Source organism: Myotis davidii, unplaced genomic scaffold (genome assembly GCF_000327345.1).
Source record: "Myotis davidii unplaced genomic scaffold, ASM32734v1 scaffold391, whole genome shotgun sequence".
Taxonomy (NCBI): Eukaryota; Metazoa; Chordata; class Mammalia; order Chiroptera; family Vespertilionidae; genus Myotis; species Myotis davidii.
In genome coordinates this window covers 3,999,882-4,021,851 of record NW_006284336.1, presented here as the reverse complement: position 1 = coordinate 4,021,851, position 21,970 = coordinate 3,999,882, and the positions used below count along the sequence as shown (strand labels likewise).

Below are 21,970 nucleotides of genomic sequence, written 5' to 3'. Positions count from 1 at the left end.
CGGGAGAGTGCTGCAATTGATTGACGATGTCTGCCACCATGCATTTCCACTCCTGATGGGGGTGGTGGTGGTGGTGTCACGTAATCTTCCTTGGGGGCATGTTGTGGAGATCGGAAAGCTAATTCACAAAGTAAACTGCTGGCAGGGCACCCTTTTTCAGAGTTATTTTCAACATGCTAAATCCCAGGCACCTCACAACGAGGTGATGACGGAGATGCCTCCGGGTCATCCAGGTGAACCTCAGTCTGGGCTGGGAGCTGGCGTGGCAGCGCACACTGGACACGGCCCTCGCTTTAGTCTGCCTGCTCCTCAGCGCCAGGAGCCCTTACGGCTGCTCACAGGTTCCCTAAGGAACCTCTGGTCTCGGCCCCTCATCTGTAAAGGGAGGTCATGGACCGTCACAGGGGTGAATGACAATACGCTTGAGGGTCACACTCTGTCTGGCTCTAAGGAGGTGTGACAGATGTTAGTTATGCTTCTTCCTCATTCCCCATGTGTGATGTGGAGGAGATAATGATACCCAGAGATGAATGGGGCCACACAGACTGAGTGCCTGGTCCACTGCAAGTGTGCAATTCTGCCCCTGTTTTGTTTGTTTGTTTAAATATATTTTAAGTGATTCAGAGAGGAATGGAGAGAGACAGATAGAAACATCAATGATGAGAGAGAATCATTGATCAGTTGCTTCCTGCATGCCCCCCACTGGGGCATCGAGCCCACAAACTGGGCATGTGCCCTCGACCAGATCAAACCAGGGACCCTTCAGTTTGCAGGCTAATGCTCTATCCACTGAGCCAAACCGGCTAGGGCTGGGCTACCACTGTTTTTGTTTTTTTAATCCTCACCAGAGGATATTTTTTCCCATTGATTTTCAGACAGTATGAAACGGAGGGAGGAAGTGGGGAGAGAGACACATTGACTGGTTGCCTCCCACATGCGCCCTGACCAGGCCTGGAGATCGAACTTGCAACTGAGGTACATGCCCTTGATTGGGAATTGAACCTGCTACCCTTTGGTCTGCAGGCCGATGCTCTACCCACTGAGCCAAATCAGCCAGGGTATGTGTGTGTGTTTTTTAACTAACTAAAGCTCATACATTATTCAGAGTTCCTTAGTTTTTCCCTAATGTCTTTTCTGTTTCAGGGTCCCATGCAGGGCACCACATTACATGCAGTTGTCGTGAGAGTCTCCTTGGACCCTCTGCACGGGGCAGTTGCCCAGCCTGTCCTGTTTATACTGACCTGCACAGTTTTGAGGAGCCCTGTCAGGGGTTTGCAGCATGTCCCTCAACTGGATCTGGTCTGACATTTTCCTCTTGATCAGACCGGGGTTGTGGGTTTGAGAGGCAGACCCCAGAGGTAAAGGCATAACCATCACCATGCCTATCACGGTTGGTTGCTGACCCTGATCACCTGTGGGGACCGTCAGGTTTCTCCACGGTACGGTCACTCCGTCCCCCTCCCCCTCTCCATCCTGTATGCTCTGGAGGGCCGTCACTAGGAACAGCCCCCAGCGAAGGAGGGAGGAGTTCTGCTCCCTCCTTGAGGATGGAGTATCTCACAGACACTATGTGGGCCTGCACACGGGGAGACCATCTCTTCTCCCCGAGCCATCCTATTTCTGTTATTCTTACCGCCCATGAAGAGATTCTTCCTGTCGCCGGAACAGAAAAACAAAGAACCAAACGGGACAGGCCACACGCAAACCCGACTTAAACAGAATCCCAGCCCCCGTCCCTGGCTGTCGGGGCGGCCAATCCCAACCCAAAATCTTTGTGAAAGTGAATGGCTGGGAAGGTGTGCCCACCTCCCCCGGCTCTGCGGTCAGGGTGCTGGGGGACTCACCATGTTATGCTTGAGGATTCTCTGGACCACGGGCGTGAACACCTCGATGACCACCATGGACCGGGGCCGCTCTCTGCAGTGCTGAGGAGACAGGGGAACATGGTCGGCCCTGAGCCTCGGCCCCTCGTCCAGGGAGCTCAGCATGGGGCCTGGGTTCCCTGCTGAGCAGTGTGGCATGGCTCTGTGTTCATATTTTTGGAGGAAGAAAAGTGGGTGAGGAAGGGAGTTTATGTTTGCTTTTTATTCCGATCTTAAGTCTGAGCGTGTTCCAGGCGGCGCAGGACGGCGGTTCTGACACGGCCCTTGCTTAGTGCGGTGAGACTGCAGCGCTAAGAGCCAGCGCAGGGCCTGGCACAGGCGTTTCCGCGTAACCAGCGCAAGAGCACCAGGGGTTTGGTGCTGGACACGAGTGTTGAGAACTCTGTGGCTTCTCCACTGCCGGCTTTGATACCCTGCAGCAGTCTGCAGGCCAGTGCAGCTCTCAGTGTTCCATCTCACGGGCATGGAGCTTTGATTTCAAACTGAAACTGAAGGCCTCAGGTGGAGCAGACAAGAGCCCACCACTGCAGCACATGCACAGCCTGCCTGGGCCTGAAGGTGCTGTTTCCCAGCCCTGGAGGAGGACGCCGTACTTGGGAATTAGAAATCGGGGCTTTCCTGGGAAATTAAGATGTACTAACTTTCCTCAGATCTTGCGGTCCCAGTTGTGAAGTTTGGCAGGAGAGACTGCCCAGCGTGTCCAGAGCTGGCCCAGAGTGGATCTGGTGGGCGGCTCTATTCCCCTCAAGCTCTCTTCTCTGGAGAACTGCCTGGTGGGCGAGGCACTGAGGCTGTGGCTTTGCCGCCCCCCCCCTCCCCCGGCACCCCCCTGCCACTACTCCCCGAGGGAAAACAGCCAAAAAGCTTCCAGGCTCCCCTGGCTGGGACCCCTCACTCCAGGTGGCAGGGCAGCCTTCTGTTTTAGAATCAATGGAGACTCCTACCAGGTAGTGCCCAAAAGGATGGTTTGGTCTCATCACTGTTTTTAAACTGTGCTAATCATTTACTTTGAACAGAGGTCCATTGCACTAGAACAAGTCTGTAAATCATGAGATCTGGGAGAAACCATACAGCTGAAAGGAGACAAAAGGCAGATCTGGATTAAATTGGACCAAATATCCAGAGATGACACCTGCTGTGACGGGTGAGGAGCCCACGCACTGGGTTATCTGACCCACACTCTCGGGGGCAGGGAGGCTCATCTTGTCTGCAGTCTCACCAAGCTGTTGCTTCTTCCCCTCGTGTGCCCTGAGGGCGGGGCCTGGGTGCAGCACAGGAGCCTGACGCCTGTGTGCAAGGACACTCTTGCACACACACACACACGCAGGTACAACTGTATAGTCGGGCACTCACCCACTTGGACCCACCTTACCTGCTTGGACTGGAGGGCACACACTGGCACGTGCCCACATTAAGAATGTACCCTGGGCATTCGGGCCAGCAGGCTGGGCCCACCCTCTGCTCTGTGGGTCGCTGAAAAAGGTCTCCTGATGGAGAGATAGGGCCAAAGAGGATGACGCAATCCTGTCTCCCTAAACCTCGTGTCACCTGACAAACACAGAGAGAGCGCACACTCCCTGGGTGAGGGGCCCGGGGGTGAAGGGCAGGGATGGGGCAGTAGGTGTACCCCAGTGTCCTTTCCTTCAGAACCATCAGGCCTCCCAGGTGTCGCTTTGCCAGGCCACGTGGGAGGAAAGGAACGCAGCGAGGTGAGTCACCAGTAGAGACCAGAGTAGTGTTGGGAAGCAGCAGACCTAGGCCCTCGCCTTTCCAAGGACATTAAATTATGACATAAAAAAATCGCACAGCAAAGAACAAAAGCAGATTGTGTTCAGCCCCAGGCCACTGCAGTGTGCTGGCAGAATGAGGGATGCCTGGTCCCCGACGTGCCCTGGACATGTTCCGAGTAAATCCCACTGCGAGGCTGGCGCTGTGTTGCTGGGAGCGGGTGTCCCGCTCTGTGGCTCTCCTCCCAGCTAACCTGGTATCCCGACTGCTTTCCCTGCTCAGGAAAGCCCCACGGCCATGCCCCCACTGTGGGCCAGCTGGTGCTCAGAGGAGCCCTGGCTAAAAATAACCCAGCTGACGTCAGGAGCCCAGAAAATCGGCTGCGAACTTCTCCCAAGACAGCCACAAAGACATTCCCAGGAAAAGCTGGACACTCCTCCCTGACCCACTGGTTTGGACCCTGGGCCTCGAGGATCACCTGTGTGACCGAGAGGGGGCTGCAATCCTAAGAACAGGGTACCTGGCTTGCCTTCAGCCGTGTCCAGGGCAAGGCCCTGGGTTTTTAACAAACTGTGCCAAGCCAACCCCTAACACGCACACAGGGAGGCAGGCTGGTCCTGCAGACGCAGCCCACTTCTGCCATGTCATACCTTGCAAAAGAATTCACAGAGATCTGGTGGTGGATGGTTGTTTTCCAGCAAAGGGGCGATTGCCTGAAAGACAATGAACCCAGCGTCAGTCGGAATCTTTAGAAGGAAGCGTATGGCAGGTGTGTCTAACAAGAGGGATGACTCATGATGGAAAGCACAACCTCCCTGTCACCCTCTGGGCAAAAAAGGCCCATTCTCTAACCTGCATGCCGGGGCCCCTAAACTGGGGGCCACATGGTTCCCTTAGAGAAGGTGATACAAGCTCTGGGCTGCCCCCCAGAAACATGCACATACAATGATGCATGTAACTTCAGGGTTTCATGACCTGCTGGTGTCCCCTCAGATTATAGTCCCTGACTTTGAGGCAGGATCGTGGCTTCGAGCCAGGCTTTGGGGGCAGAGTCCTGGGCAGGAGTCCTGATCCTGGTGCTCACTGTAGTGTGACCATTAGAGCAAGTTATTTCCTGTCTCTGAGCTCCCAGGCTCCCACCTGCGAAGTGGAGCAGAGTTGCTGTGAGGTGAGAGGTCACATGTGCAGAGGCATTGCTCAGCCTCGCACTGCTGGCATTTGGGGTGGTTGTTCCTATGGTGGCAGCTGCCCTGTGCACTGTGGGATGTCTAGCAGTATCCTTGTTCTCGACCCACTAGATGCCAGGAGTGACTCCTAATGCAGTGGTGACAATCAAAAATGTCTCCAGAGACACTTCGCTTTATACTCAGGAAGGCTGCGATATTTACTGACCCTTGAATTCATTTTAGGAGACTTGGTAAGCCAGCTGGACAATAATTACTGGTTCCACTGCCATTCCTATGCAAGGGTCCCCTGCACTGCATGGTATTTGATTCTCTATTTTTTGTCCCTTTCATAATTCGTTTTAATGAGTTTGCTAAACTGCACATTCAAATAACATTTTTGAACAATTAAACGGTGTGTCCTGACATTGCCAAATGCCCCCTGGGGGAGAGAACTGGTCCCAGCTGAGAACCCCGGGTGTAAGTGCCTCTCACAGAGCCTGCACCAGGGCAGCGCTCAGTAAATGTAGCTACTAGTGGTTAATAGCCATGTGAAGTCCACTCTTTGACCCGTTTGCCACACTGGGCACATTAGGAAACAGGAGACCAGGACCCAGTAATGAAATTGCCAGGCTGTGTGACAACCCAACTCAACCTCTCTGGGCATTAGACTTCTAGTCCATAAAATGGGGAAAACTAGAGATACTGATTCACAGGGTTGTTGTGGGAATTTAGTGAGAGAAAACTCTAGAAGCTTTGGAGTCTCAGGGTTGGTATAAGCCCACTGCCTGGAGCACAGCATGTCACTGATACCATCGCACAGCAGCGAGCAGTGATGATTTTGCCCGACTCCCGGGAAGGCTCCATGATGACATGGCCTCCCCACAGCCCAGACTCTGCCTGCTTGTTACGGGGTGTCTCCCTGATCGGCCCGCTACAGCGATGCCCTTGGATATGGGTAGGGACCTTGAAGTAAGGCCTTCTGCTTGTCTGGGACCGTTAGGGAGAAGGTGACCATTAGTTGCCCAGTAACATAGGTGAGAGGCCCTGGGTGAAGAAGGAAGTCCCTGACATGGAGGTCATGTCGGGCAGCACCAACGATCAGGCCCATAAGAGCTGGAGACAAGGCCAGAGTCTTGTTTGTCCAGAGCTGTGCATGTGCCTATTCAAATTTAACTGCTATGAAATAAACAACTTTAACTGAAATAAAATGTAGAATGCATTCCTCAGTCGCACTAACCACACTTCAGTAGACACGTGAAGCTGGTGGCTGCCATTCTTGATGGTGCAGACAGAGAACATTTCCACACTGAACATTCTCCTGGATAGTGACTCAGTGTCGGGCGCCTTGGGAGGGGGGGCATTCTGCTGTCCCCTCCAACGTGCTGGCCTGGGAGGAGTGAGCTCACAGCAGGGACAGTGGGGCAGGGAGCCGCTGCCTGGCCCATGGCTCTACTCCCCAGGCCCAGCTCTGGGAGAAGGGACGACATGCAGGTTGCCCCCCCTGGGTTGAGCCCCTTTAATCACATGGGGCCCCTCTTTCATGGGAATGAGTTAAGGAATAGAGGAGTGGGAACAAATTAAGCGTCCACAGGTGTGGGTTTGGTGCTTCCACAGCAATTCTCTTATTTGACTGCCAAACTCGGTGAGGTCAGGCAGTAGTTACTTCCATTTACACAGATAAAGAGACAAAGGGTCAGGGAAGTTACAAAGCCTGCCCTAATCACAGAATGATAATTTTACAACATGTGATTAATAAAAACGCTTATTTTTGTGTGGAATCTTTCTATGAGCTCAGCATAATAGGTATATTAGCTCATTTAACCCTTTCAGCAGCCCTGTAGGAAAGGCCCTGTTGTCATACCCATTTCATAGACGAGGAGACTAAGGATTAGAGCGTCAAGTTAATTGGAAACTATCTGAACGGCTGCCTGATTAAATAACAATATCCTTGAGCCAGTAGAAAGAATGGGGGTAGGCCAGTGGTCCTCAACTACTGTGACTTTGCCCCCCAGGGGACATCAGCACGTGGAGACATTTTTTACTGTCACCACAGGTGTGGGTTCGGTGCTTCCACAGCAATTCTCTTATTTGATTGCCAAACTCGGTGAGGTCAGGCACTCGGGGAGTGCTACTGGCATCTAGAGGGCAGTGGCCAGGGATGCTGCTCAACATCCTACAGTGCACACAGGACGGTCCTCACTACAAAGAATGACCCATCCCCAATGTCACCAGTGCCAAGGGTGAGAAACGCTGGGGTAGTTATGCGCGAAAAGACTTGAATTTCCAGAACATTCGTTAAGTAAAAAAACAAATGCAGAACAACACACCCAACATGACATCATCGATGTTAAAAACAAAAAGCAAAAACACAACCATGTCTGTCTGTGTGGCTTTGTCACCACTGGAAACCCCTAGGGCTGCCTCTGAAGAGGGTGCTGGGATGGGGTAAATTTTTTCTTTTTGCAATTAAAATAAATAAACTCATGAAATACTTGCAAAATCAAAGATAATTTTAATGAAATTAAATAAAGTTAAAGTTCTTCCCTTACTTGCCCAAGGTCACAGCTAGTATGGGGTGGGCCCAAGGTCTGCACTGGGCTCTGAACTTGAACCCACATTCAGCTTTAAACCCATTCTTCACCAGCACAAGGGAAGGCAGCTGGCATTTGGCCTCCAGGTCCACACTCACCCAGTGACACTCCAACTGTTACCAACCAGCAGTTACCTATTGCACGACTGATGGATTGAATAAAGCCAACTCAAGTTACTTGTAAAAATACTCATAAAAAATAAGTTCATAAAAAAAAATACCAGCCCCGTTGGGAGAAGACTAATTGCCAATAGGCCAAATCAGATAACATAATTGCTGAAATGAAAGGAGGCTGCAGAAGGCTTCATGGTAATGGAACCAGCATCGGGAATAAAGAATGCTGAAAGGAGGGCTGAGGGCCAGATCCTCAGATCAATTCTTCCCTGTTCTCAGGCATCCCTGCTGAGCAGGGAAGCTCAGCCAGGCCCACTTAAGGGTCAGCCCAGCCAAAGTAGCTGGCTAAATGCAGCCTGGATTTCTCGGACCAAAATGTCTTTCCCAGGCTTGTCCTAAGTCCAAAGCCCCTGCCCCTCCTCTCCAGGGCCGAGGGGCACAGTGGGACCCACAGGTGTTGTCAGAAGAGAGGAAGATGCCAACTCCTTGCCTGGCATATATATTCCCACCTGCTTCTCCACCAACCAGTCTCGCCACTTTGCCTTTGCATGGACTGGGGCCTCTGCCTGGACTGCCTTTCCTGGGAGCACGCCTTCTGTGTTTGCTCACCTCCTCCTGGAAGCCCTCTGCCATCTCCTTCCCAGCACCCTCCCTGACCTCTGTGCGCCTCTAACACCCGGACAAATTTGAACCTCTGACCATTACGTGATTATCTGTTGACTTACCAGGTCCTCCCAGCTCACAATAAATCCCTTAATGGTAGCTTCATAACTATGGAATAGAGACTAGTGTCTGGCACAAACTTGTATTCACATGTCAACAAATGCTTGTTAAATTATATTGTTAATTAATAGTATACCAGAGAAAGGTGGGGGTGGGTGATTGGGGGTGCCCAGGTGGATGCTTGCTGGTCTGGCCAGAGATGGCAATGGGTGGTCAGGTTGGAACATGGGAGAAACCTCTGTATTTTTAGCAAATACTCAGTGAGATCTACTATGTGCCAGACACTGTATTGTTGCTCCACAGAAATTGCTGCCTTTACTGTCAGCAATAAAAGGCCTAGGGCTGTGGTCGGCAAACTGAGGCTCGCGAGCTCTTTGGCCCCTTGCGTGTGACTCTTTGGCCCCTTGAGTGTGGCTCTTCCTAAGCCTTAGGAATACCCTAATTAAGTTCATAACAATGTACCTACCTATATAGTTTAAGTTTAAAAAATTTGGCTCTCAAAAGAAAGTTCAATCGTTGTACTGTTGAAATTTGGCTCTGTTGACTAATGAGTTTGCCGACCACTGGCCTAGGGCTTATCTCCTTTGGTGCTGACAGGACTCAGCTGGGGCAAAGAGGGCTCATGAGGGCCAAGTAGTTGGGCACCCAAAGTCCTAATACAGCTCAGAGGGGCATGGTTGCCCTTGTTTCAAAGGCTGCAGCCATGGGACCTCGGGCAAGTAAGTGTTCCAGGTCCTGTCGTAGGCACACAAACCTCTTCCCCTCACTTCCATTTCAAGTTCTGCCTCCCTGCTTTCCACTTCCTTATGCTTTATGCTCTAGCAATGCTGAAGTGTCAGAAAGATACCACGTTGTTTTAAATCTCTGTTTACATTTTATTTCCTCTCTCTGGAATGCCTTTACTCTGTTTTGCCATCTGGCAAACTCCTATTGATCCTTCAAAACCCAGCTCAGACATCACTGTCTCCAAGAAGTTCTCTGGCTTCTTTCCCAGGTGATTTTGTCACTCTACTCTCTACACAACATGCCTCTATTTTTGCAGTGATCTCCTTTGTCTTCCTACAATAGATGATGAATCCTTGGGAGCAGGGGCTGTCTTAGTTATCTGTGGATTCAAGTACCCAGAACAGTGCTTTGCACCCAGTAGGTACAATTTCATTTCTTTCTTCTCTCTAGTGAGAGTCATGTTTCATAGCTTACAACAACCCAGAAAGATACTTTACCCCAGAGATGCTTACATCATAGTCAAGTCCCAGAAAATATCATCTCACTTTGCGTATCAGAGGGAATTAAAACAGTTTCTATTTGTGGCTTAATTAGGAGACAGGGCCTGGACAAGAAAGAGACCCGCGACATTTCCACTAAGGGTTTTGCCTCTGAATAAGTTATACGGTCTCTGCCATCTCCTGCCTTCAACCCCCTCTGCAGACTCGGGCCAGAGGAGGTGATCAAGACACATTTGCTACAAACCTCAAAGACTGATAATTACATCCCCCCCAAAATCAATTGGACTCTGCAATGTGCAAAAGCAGGAGCGAGACATGTCTGGCTTGATAAAGAGACAGCCGAGCCAGGTCGCTGTGTTAGTGGATGATGCTGGCGCCTCCAGAATTAACTCAAACTGGGGAAGAATTGTGGGCACTGGGAGAGGGATGGCAAGAGACTTACCACAATGATGTTTTCATGCTCCTGGGTCGTCAAGTTTGTGTTCTACAGGATGGAGCACAGAAAGCAGGAGGGAAACAAAAGAAAACAAACAAATATTAATAAAGTGGAGCGTTTGTATCCCGAAGGTCCACAGTTTCAACTGCTTTCAGCCTCTCAGTGCACTGCTGTCACCTGTTCTTAATCACACAGATCAGAAGCCCCTCAGAGGTCTGGTTGGGGCAGGAGAAAAGTACCCCGTGGGGCAGGGGAATCAGGTCCCGAGTCCCTGCTCGCAGCCTGTGAGTTATGTGACGTGGACAGACCACTTTTGAGTGAGACTCAGTTTTTTCTTCTGTACACGGGATCTGCTTTGGGCTGCAGGGACAGGATATATGCCACTTGGAAGCCAGAAGACAGGTTCCTAATAAACATGTGAAGAACACTTTTCAGTCTTGACTCTCTGCTGGAGTCTACTAGGAGTGGCATATATATTATCTCAGTGGTTCTCAAACTGGGTTCCTAGGGAACATTAGTGTTCTATGAGTTGGCCCAAGATGTGTTAGCTAAATTCCAATTCTAACAGTTAATTTTCAAAAAGTAATATTAAGTTGAAGGGATTAAACTTGCTTAATTTTTAGGTTTTCCCCTCAATCTGGAATTTGCTTTCATAATTGGTACCTGTACTGCCATCCTGTGAGTATGCGAATAAGGAAAGGAAGGAATATGCAATAAATGAGAAACCATGGGAAAACTCAGAAACAGCCACTATTGTCGTTTTTGTTAGCTTCAGGGCACGTTCTACTTTGTCTGTCTTGGTAGACACGGGCTCTCTGGGGTATTAATTCGCATTTTCTAACAGAGTCACGTATGTTGCTCACAAGATGCCTCCTCACTGGACAATGAATGGCAAGATCGACAGTTCTGGGTTCTAGAAAGAGCCCACGGCACCCACCACCTAGACAGGTTTAAGGGGCGCTGGGATATCTAATGAGCTCACACCCGCTGAAGCAAAAGGAAAGCTAGCGCGCCGTGAATCTGCTTTTGTCCAGCTGCCGAGGGACGAAGGCAGACACAGAACCAGGGTCAGTGTCTGAGCTCCACGAGTCTCCAGGTTCCCATGGAGACAGCCTGATCCACGATGCTTAGAACCAGGGGACATTTGGGAGGATGTTTTATGGATTCCAACGCCTTTTTCTTTTTGTGGATGTTGGAGTTTGGGCAGCCCATTGAGGGCAGATGATTAAACTTCAGTCATTGTTCAGCTCAGGGTAGATGAAAGCCCAGCTTTGGTCTGGGCTTTGTTCTTTCTTCCCTTTGACTGACTGACTGTCAGTTCGCTATGCCTCAGGCACTGTGTGAGAGCTTTGTAATACTCAGGCCACCCATTTCTTTCTCATGACCATTCTCCTATTTCCTACTATCCCAACAAATGAGCTACCTGAGTGAGACTCAAAGAGGTGTGGCTGCTCACCAGGAACACAGCTAATAGTTGGTGGAGTGGGGATTGGACCCATCTGTCCTGGTTCCAAAGCCTTTATCTCCCAGCACCAAGTGAGGGTGCTCGGCCCATGCAAACGGCAGTTGCCCCTTTCAGCTGCCCTGGGACCAGCCTGTCCCTCACCATGCCCGCCAACTTTCCAGCAAGAGCCTTGGGCCAGCCCAGCGGCTGTTTCCTTTGTCAGTCACCGGTGGCAGCCCACTTTTCTGCACCAAGGTCATTTTCAACCCCGGGGGCGGAGCACTCACCAAGAGCCACTGCTTAGAGGGGCACTAAGCTGAGTGGCCACTCCACACACTCAACTCAACAAAGGCCTTGGGAGGTAGGGGACACTGGCCAAGTGAAGCCGGTAGACAGATGGTTCTTTCTCAGAATTGTTTGGCTACCCAACAGCCTCCTCTTCCCCCTCCATCCCGCGGGCTACTGCCCACTTTCTGGTTCCTTAGGTGAGGGCTGGTGCCTCTTAGCAGTAGGCCTCAGGAACACTTGAGTAAAGAGAATGAAGAATCTAGCCCCATATATTCTAAGCTAAAAAGGGCAAGGAGAAGGGCGGATCTGTTTGCTTTTCCACTCATGCAATCTAGACGTGGAGCTGAGGTCAATGTCACAAACATCTCCCAGGACAATAAAGTGTGACCAAGTATCAAACGTCCCTGCATGTGAGGCACAATGCTAGGCACTGCTTACTTATTAGAGCATCGGCCCTCAAGTCTGTGAAATCGGCCCTGTTCACTGATGAAAATTGGGTACTGAGAGGCCTCGGAACCTGCCCATGGCTAGTTAGCTCCTGAGGGCGGAACTAGTTCTTTCTGACCCCACACATTTGCTTTTAACCACTGTGGGGGGGGGTGGTGTTCCCCTTCGCTAAAAAGGCTCCACCAAGGCAGGTTCATGCCACACCGAGGCACAAGAGCATGAGCTTCACCATCGGGCAGGCCTGGGCGTGGGTCCTGGCCCACCACTTCTCCGAGTGACCCTGGGTAGGCGTCTTAACCTCTCAGAGCCTCTGGTGACCCTTCTGCACACTTGAATACTTACCTTGCAGGGTCTCTGGGAGAAATGTAAAAATGAGCTCTAAACGCCTGACAGTGATGGTCACAGAGCGTGTGCTGAAAAGGTGCTAGGGTCACTCAGAGAGGTGGAAGCCTCACTGGAGGAGGTGCCACCTGGGCTGCAGTCCTAGCTCTGTCCCTTACCAATGGCCGCGCCACCTGGGCATGTAATCACATGAAACATATCTAAGATGGGAAAGAAATCCCACCAAGAGGGTGGCCACAGTGCCATCAGCCACCTCTGCCATCATCTTGACAATGAGCCTGACTTTATGTTGGTGGACAAGACTGGTGGGGCGAAAGGGGCGGGCCATGTGGTCCTGCAGTAAGAATGACACAGCCCTAAGCTGGAATGGAATGCCCAGCCCCACTGCATGCTTGGCAGGCTGGTGTCTCTGGACCTCAGTTTCCTCATCTGTGAATGGAGACAGCAAGGCTCATCTCTCAGGGAGAACGTATTAAATGAGATGTTGAGTGCTGGCACCTGGCGCCTGCCTAGCACAGAGCAGCTGCTTCCTGCAGATGAGCTGCCTTCCCTTCCCCACTGAGAAGCCAGCCCCTGGCCTCCCACCCTTCTCCTGCTCAGGACGGAAGCCGGCACTTGAGGTTGGGCACATAGCACCTGGCCTCCAGTTCCAGACCTTGACCCTCAATCCTTTCAGAGCCTGAGTCTTTATGCCTCTGCGGAACACAGCTGGTGTCCCACCCGACGACACATCCTCTGCTCTTCTGCTTGCGACCGTCACTTCCTCTCGCCCCTAAGTCCTCCCAGGGTGAGGGACCCTCTCAAGGCAGTAGACAGATAAGGCCTGGGCCAGTTTCCTGGACCAGCAGGCAGTGACCAGTCCAGCCCTGCAGAGAGAAGACCAGTCTAGGCAGCAGGGAGCTTGTGTGATAGTCAAGGGGGGCATGTAGGAGCTACCCAGGGAACCAGGGTGTCAAAGGACAGGGGCCACCCTGAGGGAGGGGGACAGAAAGAAGGGGACAGAAGTATCACTCTGGTGGCCATGTGTAGTTTAAATCAGGAATCATCAACTCTATAGTGTCCCCAGGGGACCAGGCAGGCAAATAAACAAGAGTATTAATATTTGTGAAGTGCTTAGAATAGCGCCTGGGCAGAGTAAACAGAAGTGTGTTTCCTAGCGCTCCTAGCGCCCCTTGCCTTCTAACGAACAGTGTGCCTAGCTCCCTGACTGAGTCTCCCGTGTCTGTCCCCTGCCAGGATGTAAGCTCCAGGAGAGCAGGGGCTTGTTTTCACTCAAATGCCCAGGATGGCACCTGGCCCACAGCACACACTCAGAGCGCTGGCCGACTGGCAAAGCAGACGGCTCAGGTGGGTGGCACTAAGCGTCACCAGCTACAAATTGCTGCTGAATTTCCTGGTTGTTTTTTTAAAGAGAACTTAAAAATTCTCATTTTGGTGTGAAATCTCCTGATTTTAAAATTAAACAAAGTACGTATAGCTGTAGGCTGTGGGGGTGATTAGGGCAGAAAGCCATTTGCCTGGACCACTGGAGCTGAGGTGGGCCAGCGCTGGGGGAGATGGAGATGGGCCGGGACTACCAGCCCAGCACCATGGGGGCAGGAAGGAAGGGGGCGGGGGGCTTCCCGATGTGCTCCCTCTTGGGAATGAACTAGAGAATTCTGAAGTCAGCTATCACCACCATCACCGGCCCAGCCTCAGGACCAAGACCAACCACCCTCTCTCCCTGCCATGTCCCATCCCCAGGTCGGTCATGGGGCGTGGCAGGGTTGTGGCAACTGTCCCTTCATCCCTGCCACAAGCCTGGGACAGCTCAGCTGGAAGCACTGGGCAAACCTTCTCAACACCCTTGAATGGCTGGGGGGAACCCCTCACCTCCTTAAAGCAACAGGGAGACAAACTTGAATCCAATTCTGGTTGAGGGTTGGTGTGCAGGCAAATAAAAGGAAACAGAATCATTTAAATGGGGGTTCGGGAGGCACACAATCCAGCAAGGAGAAGTGTCTTACCTCTGAGAGCAGTTTTGAGACAATTTCCAGTGGGGCTTGGTTGATGGAGTCATCTTGCAGGGGGGATGTCAGGGCCATGTCCACCAGAGTTCGGATCTCCTTTAAGACAACCTCCCAACGGCTTGGGTTACTCAGGACTTTCTTATATTTGTAAATCTTTTTCTGGTCAGGAGAAAAAGACACAAACCTGTTATTGACATGCTGAGGGCAGAAGATTCAAGATGATCAAAGAATCGGATAGTTAGGATGCAAAAGGGCCCAAGAAACTGTAGTGTGGGGCATTCTCTGCCCATGAGAAAGTCCACCTGAAATAGGAGGAGTCTTGTCCTAAGTCACCGGTGCGACTGCAGACTGCCAGGCCTCCGGAACACAGAAGAGTAATTTCTATACTATTTCCAGTGACTTAAGAAAAGAAAAAGAGATTTCTCTTTGAATAATATCTTCTGCCAAACTTATTCCCCAAGTATTCAAATGCAATAGGAGTGGAAACATTCGCGGGTCCACAAAGAGACTTTCTTTGAGTGGGAAGCACCACTTCTGCTCATCTGATCCCAAGAGGTGCCCCTGAGGAGTGGGGTTCAGCTAAGAAACAAGATGGACAGCCTGGGGGCAAGGAATTCCACTCCAGCAAAGTGGGCAGGGAGCCCCCCAGGAAATGAAGGCCATCTTCAGCTCCCACCTGGTGAGGAAAAGGGAGACAGGAGGGAGCATTCTCACCTTCCCGCAGGCGCTAATTGGAAGCTGAAGCCAAGGGCTGCTGCCTCCCTGGACTTGAGGCAGAGTTAGTTCCGCCTCTCTGACATCATGGAAACAGGGGCCCTCCCTCTGAAGGCGGAGGTCCCAGCCAAGTCCCGCCCCTTCCCTGTCCCAGCTTGCTGGGGAGCCTCTTTCTAAGTGGATGAACTCCTTCATTAGAAGCCCTGCTCCATGGGGAAAACCTAGTTTAGTGTCACTGTGCCAGCGGACATGCCCCGATCACTGAGCCAAAGTCTGAGTGAGGAAAGGAAGGAGGAGAGGTCAGGGTCCCCCACTGGCCCCCGAAGCTGACCACTTAGCTTCTGAGTTAAGAATGACAAGGTGAGCCCTAGTCGGTTTGGCTCAGTGGATAGAGTGTCAGCCTGCGAATTGAAGGGTTCTGGGTTCAATTCTGATCAAGGGCACATGCCTAGGTTGCGGGCTCGATCCCCAGTGCAGGAGGCTGTCAATCAATGATTCTTTCTCATCATTGATGTTTCTATCTCTCTCTCCCTTCCTCTCTGGAAAAAAAAAAGAATGACAAGGTAATCTTGGAAGCCAATGCCTTAAAGAAAGTATTTGGGAACACAGTCCATATCAAACTGAGTAGTAACTTGTGCTGAGTACCGTGGTGGAACCACAGGTCCAGTGCAGTCGGGCACACCTGACTCTTTCTATAAAGTACTTCACTCACTGAGCCTCAGCTTCCTCTTTTGTAAGTTAGGCATGAAAATACCTCGCAGCCCCTTGAACTATGCAACCTTAATAAATCCTGGACCCACATGGTCCACTCTCTGTATGGAGTTACATTAGAGAGCAGAGGAGATTAGGACAGCCACCAGTAACAAAAAGGGGAATCCGGATACTTAACCAGTCTCTTGTAAAACTTTCAAAGGATGAAACATACAACCCACAGCAACACAAAAAGTATCCCATTTTCTTCACACTCCATGATTTTCTGGAGCTTCTCACTTGCTAATCTACCCCTATCACCAACAGCATCACCCACACAGTTAACTCACAAAGTTTACTTCCGCCTCATCACCCAGATCTTTCTTGTGTAAATCAACTTAGCTTGTCTCTCCTACACACAGCATTCATTCCCTCTGTCCCCACCTCCTTCTCTCTCTCTGTCTCTGTCTTATCATTCTCTGCCCGGGCACCCATTCCGCATCAAGAACTAGAAAGGGACAGAGGGCTGGAAGGGTGGAGGAAGACAGCATAGTTTTCAGGGGGGGGGGGGGGGTTGGTTGGAGGAGGGGAGAGGAAAAGACCAGGAACATTTCCTTGCCAGTCATTTTGGACCCGACTAGGCGGGGCGGGTGTTTGGTGAACAGTATATTCGTCCTTGATGAGGATGATGGTGAAATCCATGACGTTAATACAAAACGCACCATTTCTCTGAGGCTTTCCTGGGACTGTAACCAGCTCAGTCCTAGTTACCATTAGCCGAGCCTCCCTGACTGATCTAAGCAAACACAGTGCCCAAAGCCTAATGTAGTGGAGACACTTCCCAAGGCAGAACCCAATCCATCCCAGGAGACAAATGCTCCTTTGAGTTCGGGACATTGTGGTTTCGCTCTGTAGCCAGAGAACTGCTTAATTTTTAAACGACCATTTAAGCATGCCATATATTAAGCCCCAAAGAAAACCACAATGATGCATACCCGTGTCTTTCCACAGTAGATTCTAGGTTTAAACACGGTCTGAGCTTTAAGTGCCTTCTCTTCTGATCACCTGCAAGTTATTTACTTTTGAAAGAATAGGACTTCACCATTTTTTTGAAAATGATGCATGCTTATTGTAAGAAATTTAAACCGTGCTGAAAGCACAAAGGAAAGGATAAGTGAAAAAAGGCTTCAAAAATCCCACATCTTAGAAATAACCACCATTAATCTTTGGTGAACATTATTCCAGCCAACCCTCATTTAAATTTAACTGCATGCAGCCAGCCTGTGAGGTGGGTGGTCGTGAGTACAGTCCCCTACTGGCCACTCAGACAACACTGAGATGCAGGGGCAGGAAGGCTCTGGCCGAAGGGTCCAGTGGGCGCCACCAGCCCCAGTGCCGTTTCCAAGGAGCCCCTCAGGGCTGCACTCGGCCCTGGTGTTCACTGACAGCCCCCCCTTACAGCAGGGAGGACACAGCTCTCCCATGAGTGACTCTCGAACCCGAACCCTTGCTTAAGAGGCACCCCCAGAACAGGGGTCACAGAAGCTGTATTCAAAACCAGAAGGTCCCAGGGTTTTAACAAGGGCTAAGATTTAATGAGCGCGTACTATACACCAGACACTGTGCTGGGCACTTATAGGCACCATCTCATTCCATCCTCACAGTAACCCCAGGAGCTGGGGGCCTACCACAGGCTGAGCAAACTCTAAGACGAGACCCAGGTGCAAATGGTTTATTTATCTGGGAGGCGCTGAAAGACACATCAGTGCGTGGCGGGACGAGAGACTGGGAAGAGAAGGCAGTCAATTAGCAGGGCATCATCAAGCATTATGACGGGACAACTGGCAATGTTACCCACTGTGGGAAGGGTGCTGAACCCACCGGGATCCCTAGGAGACAGTGTAGATCACGCATTAGAGCTGACCCACCCAAGGAGCAAGGAAGCTACAGCATTTACCCACTAGTTTCCTGGACACCCCAGGGGCTGCCCTATGCCCTGTGCCCTGGCCGAAGTGCTTCCACAGCCAGAAACACACACGCCCCTGGCAGAGTTCACAGTGAGCATCCTTCAGAGCAGTGATGCGAAGGGGGGTGGGGGTGGGGGTGCCTGCAGCTTCTGCTACAGGACTTTAGTATCCTGCTTACACACAAGGGTACTATCATGGCCAGAGAGGTGACATGACTTGCCCAGGGTCACGCAGCTAGAAAGGGCAATTCAAGAGTCAAAACTGGCTTTGGTAGACTTTAGATACCCCCTTTTTCTACCATATCAGCCAGGGCTGGCACAGATGGGAGAAAGGGACAGATTCGTCCAGAGACACTGTGAAGAAGGGATCAAGAATAATGGTGGCATGGGGTGAAGACCAGAAGTCCATGAGGCTCTGAGAGCCCGGGCCCAGGTGACCAGGGAGCAGAGGAGCTGCGGGAGGGGCTGGTGGGAAAGCAGGTGGACAGTGAGGCTATGATGTCATGGTCACAGGTGTGGGCAGGCCATTGGTCCCCATAAGAGGCTTTGAACTCTGGGACAGGCTGCCACACGCAGAGGGAGGCTCGTCCAGGACCACAGGGGCCCAGTCGCTCTGCCTTGGGTGACAAATTAGTTCATCTCAGTAACTCTGGTGAGCTCATCTGGTGATGAATCACAGGGCTGGGCCTCCCTGGCTCCTCCTAGGAGCCTAGCCCTCAGCTTTGCGGTATGTCCTCCCACTGAGCCTGCTTCCCCAACAGCGGTGTGTTACCTCTTGCCACGTCCAGAGTGAATGGACTGCTGGAATCCTTCGACAGGGGACTTCGAACTATCTCCCTGCTTGTTTTTGTGCTAAAAAGCCAAGAATGATCTTAAATTATTTAAGGGTTATGAAAAAAATGCGATAGGAACCAAACCTGGCCCACAAAGCCCCAAATATTTACTATCTGACCCTTCAGAGAAAAAGTTTGCTAAGCCCCGGCTGTAAAGGTCAAACCTCAGCCTAGCGGTAAACGCATACTGCTGCTCAACATTATGAGCCACTGGGGCACACAGGTCCAAACCATAAAGAGACACTCCTTCACTCCCAGCAGGCTGTTATTACCCAGAAAGGCAGACGATACCAAGTGCTGGCGAGGAGTGGGAGAGACTGGGATCCTTGTGCAGTGCTGGTGGAAATGTAAATTAGCTTAGCATCACGGGGGAGAAAAGCTTGACAGCTACTTAAATCATTAATCATGAATTGATCATGTGACCCAGCAATTCTGTTCCTAGAAATCTACGCAAGAGAGCTAGAAACAGACTCTATATAAAAGACATGCACGAGTGTACAAAGCAGCATTATTCATAGTAGCCCCAAGCTGGAAACGACCCACATGTCCGTCAACTGATGAATGGATAAGCCAGATGGGGTCTATCCAGACAATGGAATAGTATTTGGTAGTAAAAAGGATGGAACTACTCATTCATGCTACAATACGGATGAACCTCACAAATGTTATACTAAGTGAAAGAAGCCAGATGCCAAAGACATACATAGATTCCTTTTATACGAAATGTCTGAAAAAAACAAATTTATAGAGACAGAGCGGAACGGTCATTGCTGGGGAAGGGTGGATGGCAATGGAGATTAGGCTGCAGACTTGAGGCACCTTCCAGGAGGATGGAGATGCTCTAAAACTGGATTGTAGTGATGGCTGCACACCTCTATAAATTTACTAAAATCACTGAATCACACACTTTGACCAGGTGAATTCTACTGTATGTAAATTATACCTCAATTAAAGTATGTAAAGAAAACCCCAGCTTAGGCAGGCATAGGAGGACACCAGACAAAGCCAGTGGCAGTATGGCTTAGTGGTTGAGCACACAGGTTTTGCCATCAGCAGACTTCAGTTCAATTCTACGCTTTACTTCATTCATCCATCCACCCACCCACCCACCATCCACCTACCCACCCATCCATCCACTCATCTACCCATCCATCCATCCACCCATTTACCTACTCAGCCACCCACCCACCCATCCATTCATCCATCATCCATGCATGCATCACCCATCCATCCATTCATCTATCTGTCCAACCAATCAAACAACAAAAATTACAGGGAACCATTGACTATAATGTGCCAAGCACTGTGTTAAATACTAAAGTGAACAAAATAGGCTGGTACTCATGGAATTTAGTCTATTACTTGTACCTACTTTCTTCATCTGCAATGTGGGATGAGAATAACCAACATCAAAGGCATGCCATTCTAGTCCATAAAATAATATATATAAAGCACGCAGTACCAATCCTGGCTAAACAGCAGCTCTCATTCTTATCACGTACCATGTCCTAGGAATGAATGGTCTAACGCAGGCAGGACTCAGGAGGGCTCCCAGCATCTGTGACTAAGCCCTACCAGCTCCTGAGACAAAAGCCAGCAGGAAGAGCCTGCTGCCTCCCAGGAGGAAGAGTCACTCCATTGCAGTTCTCACCCTCTTGTCAGGGAGGGGATGTTACCTTGGCAACATCCGCCATCTCTCCGGCAACAGCTCCTACAGCAGGCAACCAGACACCCGGGTTCTGTGGCCTGGGAGGGCAGAGCCCCTGGCTCCTCCAGAGGAGACGAGCTGTCACTAGGAATTTTCCCCCACCAGGGAAGGCGTGACTCAGAATGTGCTGGAAGCATGCCTCCCAATGACAGGGGCTGCTGCTCTGCTGCTTGCCGCAGCCTCCGAGGCTCAGCTCACACCAGCACGCATGCTCCCACCCTGTCATTAAAGGAAGGGCTCCTGGAGCTGCAGAGAAAAAACGAGCCAGGGAGGAACCGACTGGCTTTTAGAATTTCTTTTCATTGAGATCCCAACGCTTTGCTGCCACCATCCCCAGGTGGCTACTTACATTTAACTTAATTAAAGTGACCTACGACTAAACAATTAGTGCCTCAGTTCAGCTAGCCATGTTTTAGCTGCTCAACAGCCACATGTGGCCAGGAGCTGCTATGGTGGACGGTGCAGAGGGAGGACACGTTCATCACCACAGGACGTTCTCTGGGGCGATGCTGTCCTCAAGTGTCAGAGTCCCCTCTGTCACCTCGCGCCCAGAGGACCAGCAATGTGCTCGTTGCTTCCTCCCATCACTCAGGCAATGCTATTTGCTGGGGCTGGTATGTGAGCTGCACCCTGTCCATCTGCCCAGTCCTCCAACTTTCCCTGCAGGTCTACAGGCTGCTGTCTCAAATGTCCCTTGCTCAACTAGGGAGAATGACTGGCTGGCGACTTCTCTGGGCTTCCCTGATTCCTAGACACCTTGGACCTGCTCACATCTTCAAGGCTCTGATGTTGCCAGGTAACTCACCATCCTGCCAAGCCAGGGTAGCGGGGAGGGGCATTTTTTGGCCTTCTCTTTAGTCCTCCAGAAGGAATTCCCCTAAATCCTTTTGGCACCAAAGATCATCACTTTATCTTCAGATACAACCCAGGACTATGAGCAGTCAATGTGTGTCAGTCCCAAACTGCCCATCTGGCCCTCCGGTCTTAATCATCAACCTCAGACCAGCTCATAGCCTCTCAGCTTACCTTGTGGCCTCCCCACAGAACCCCTAATTTACCCAGTACAATTAATTACTCAGCTGTTACGCTGGCCTAACCAATGGACAGAGGGACTAATCAATGATTACCCTCTGGGAACTCGGGGTTTTCAAGATAAGCGTAGGGACTCCTGCTCTGGGCATTGACTACGGAGGGAAAAAAGGTGGAGGAAACAACACAAAATGAGACCAACCCCACCTGTCAGCTGGAGCATATGGCACAGCTCAATTCACTCTAAGAAAGCCACTACTTACAGTAACACTGATGACCACTCATCCAGTGCTTACCGTGCTCCAGGAACAACCATAATGGATGCAGACAAGTGACACAAGAGTATAATTGTTAACACTTTTGGAGGGCTCTCCATAAGCTGGGCCCAATGCTAAGCACGTTGTATAAAATAATTTTCTTAATCCTCGCAATGTGACTCACAATATGAATGGTATAGTTAGCCCCATTTACAGACAAGAAAACTGAGGCTCAGAGAGTTTAAGTCATGTAGCAAGTAAGAGCCAGAGCTGGAAAGGGGACCCAGATCTAGTTTTCAATCCTGAGCACCCAACTACCATGCCACTCTGAGAGGCACGCCGGAGTAATTTCACTGCCCTGAGGGATGCTGTTGCCT

At 50.8% G+C, this 21,970-nt stretch overlaps 1 protein-coding gene across 3 annotated transcripts in view; it reads right to left on the bottom strand.

Moving 5' to 3' along the window:
- CMIP (c-Maf inducing protein) overlaps positions 1–21,970 on the bottom strand; it is an 81,188-nt gene that overhangs the window by 33,614 nt on the left and 25,604 nt on the right. The window contains exons 1-5 of one of the 3 annotated variants that reach the window (XM_006754463.2): positions 20,276–20,337; positions 14,394–14,555; positions 9,873–9,914; positions 4,262–4,324; positions 1,845–1,925 (exon numbers count right to left, since the gene is read on the bottom strand). In XM_006754463.2, the coding sequence (XP_006754526.1) occupies positions 1,845–1,925; positions 4,262–4,324; positions 9,873–9,914; positions 14,394–14,555; positions 20,276–20,293 (366 nt within the window). In that variant the 5' untranslated portion in view covers positions 20,294–20,337. Of the gene's footprint in view, positions 1–1,844; positions 1,926–4,261; positions 4,325–9,872; positions 9,915–14,393; positions 14,556–20,101; positions 20,198–20,275; positions 20,338–21,970 lie in introns of those variants that run through there. The other 2 variants (XM_006754464.2, XM_006754462.2) reach the window with 2 other exon arrangements.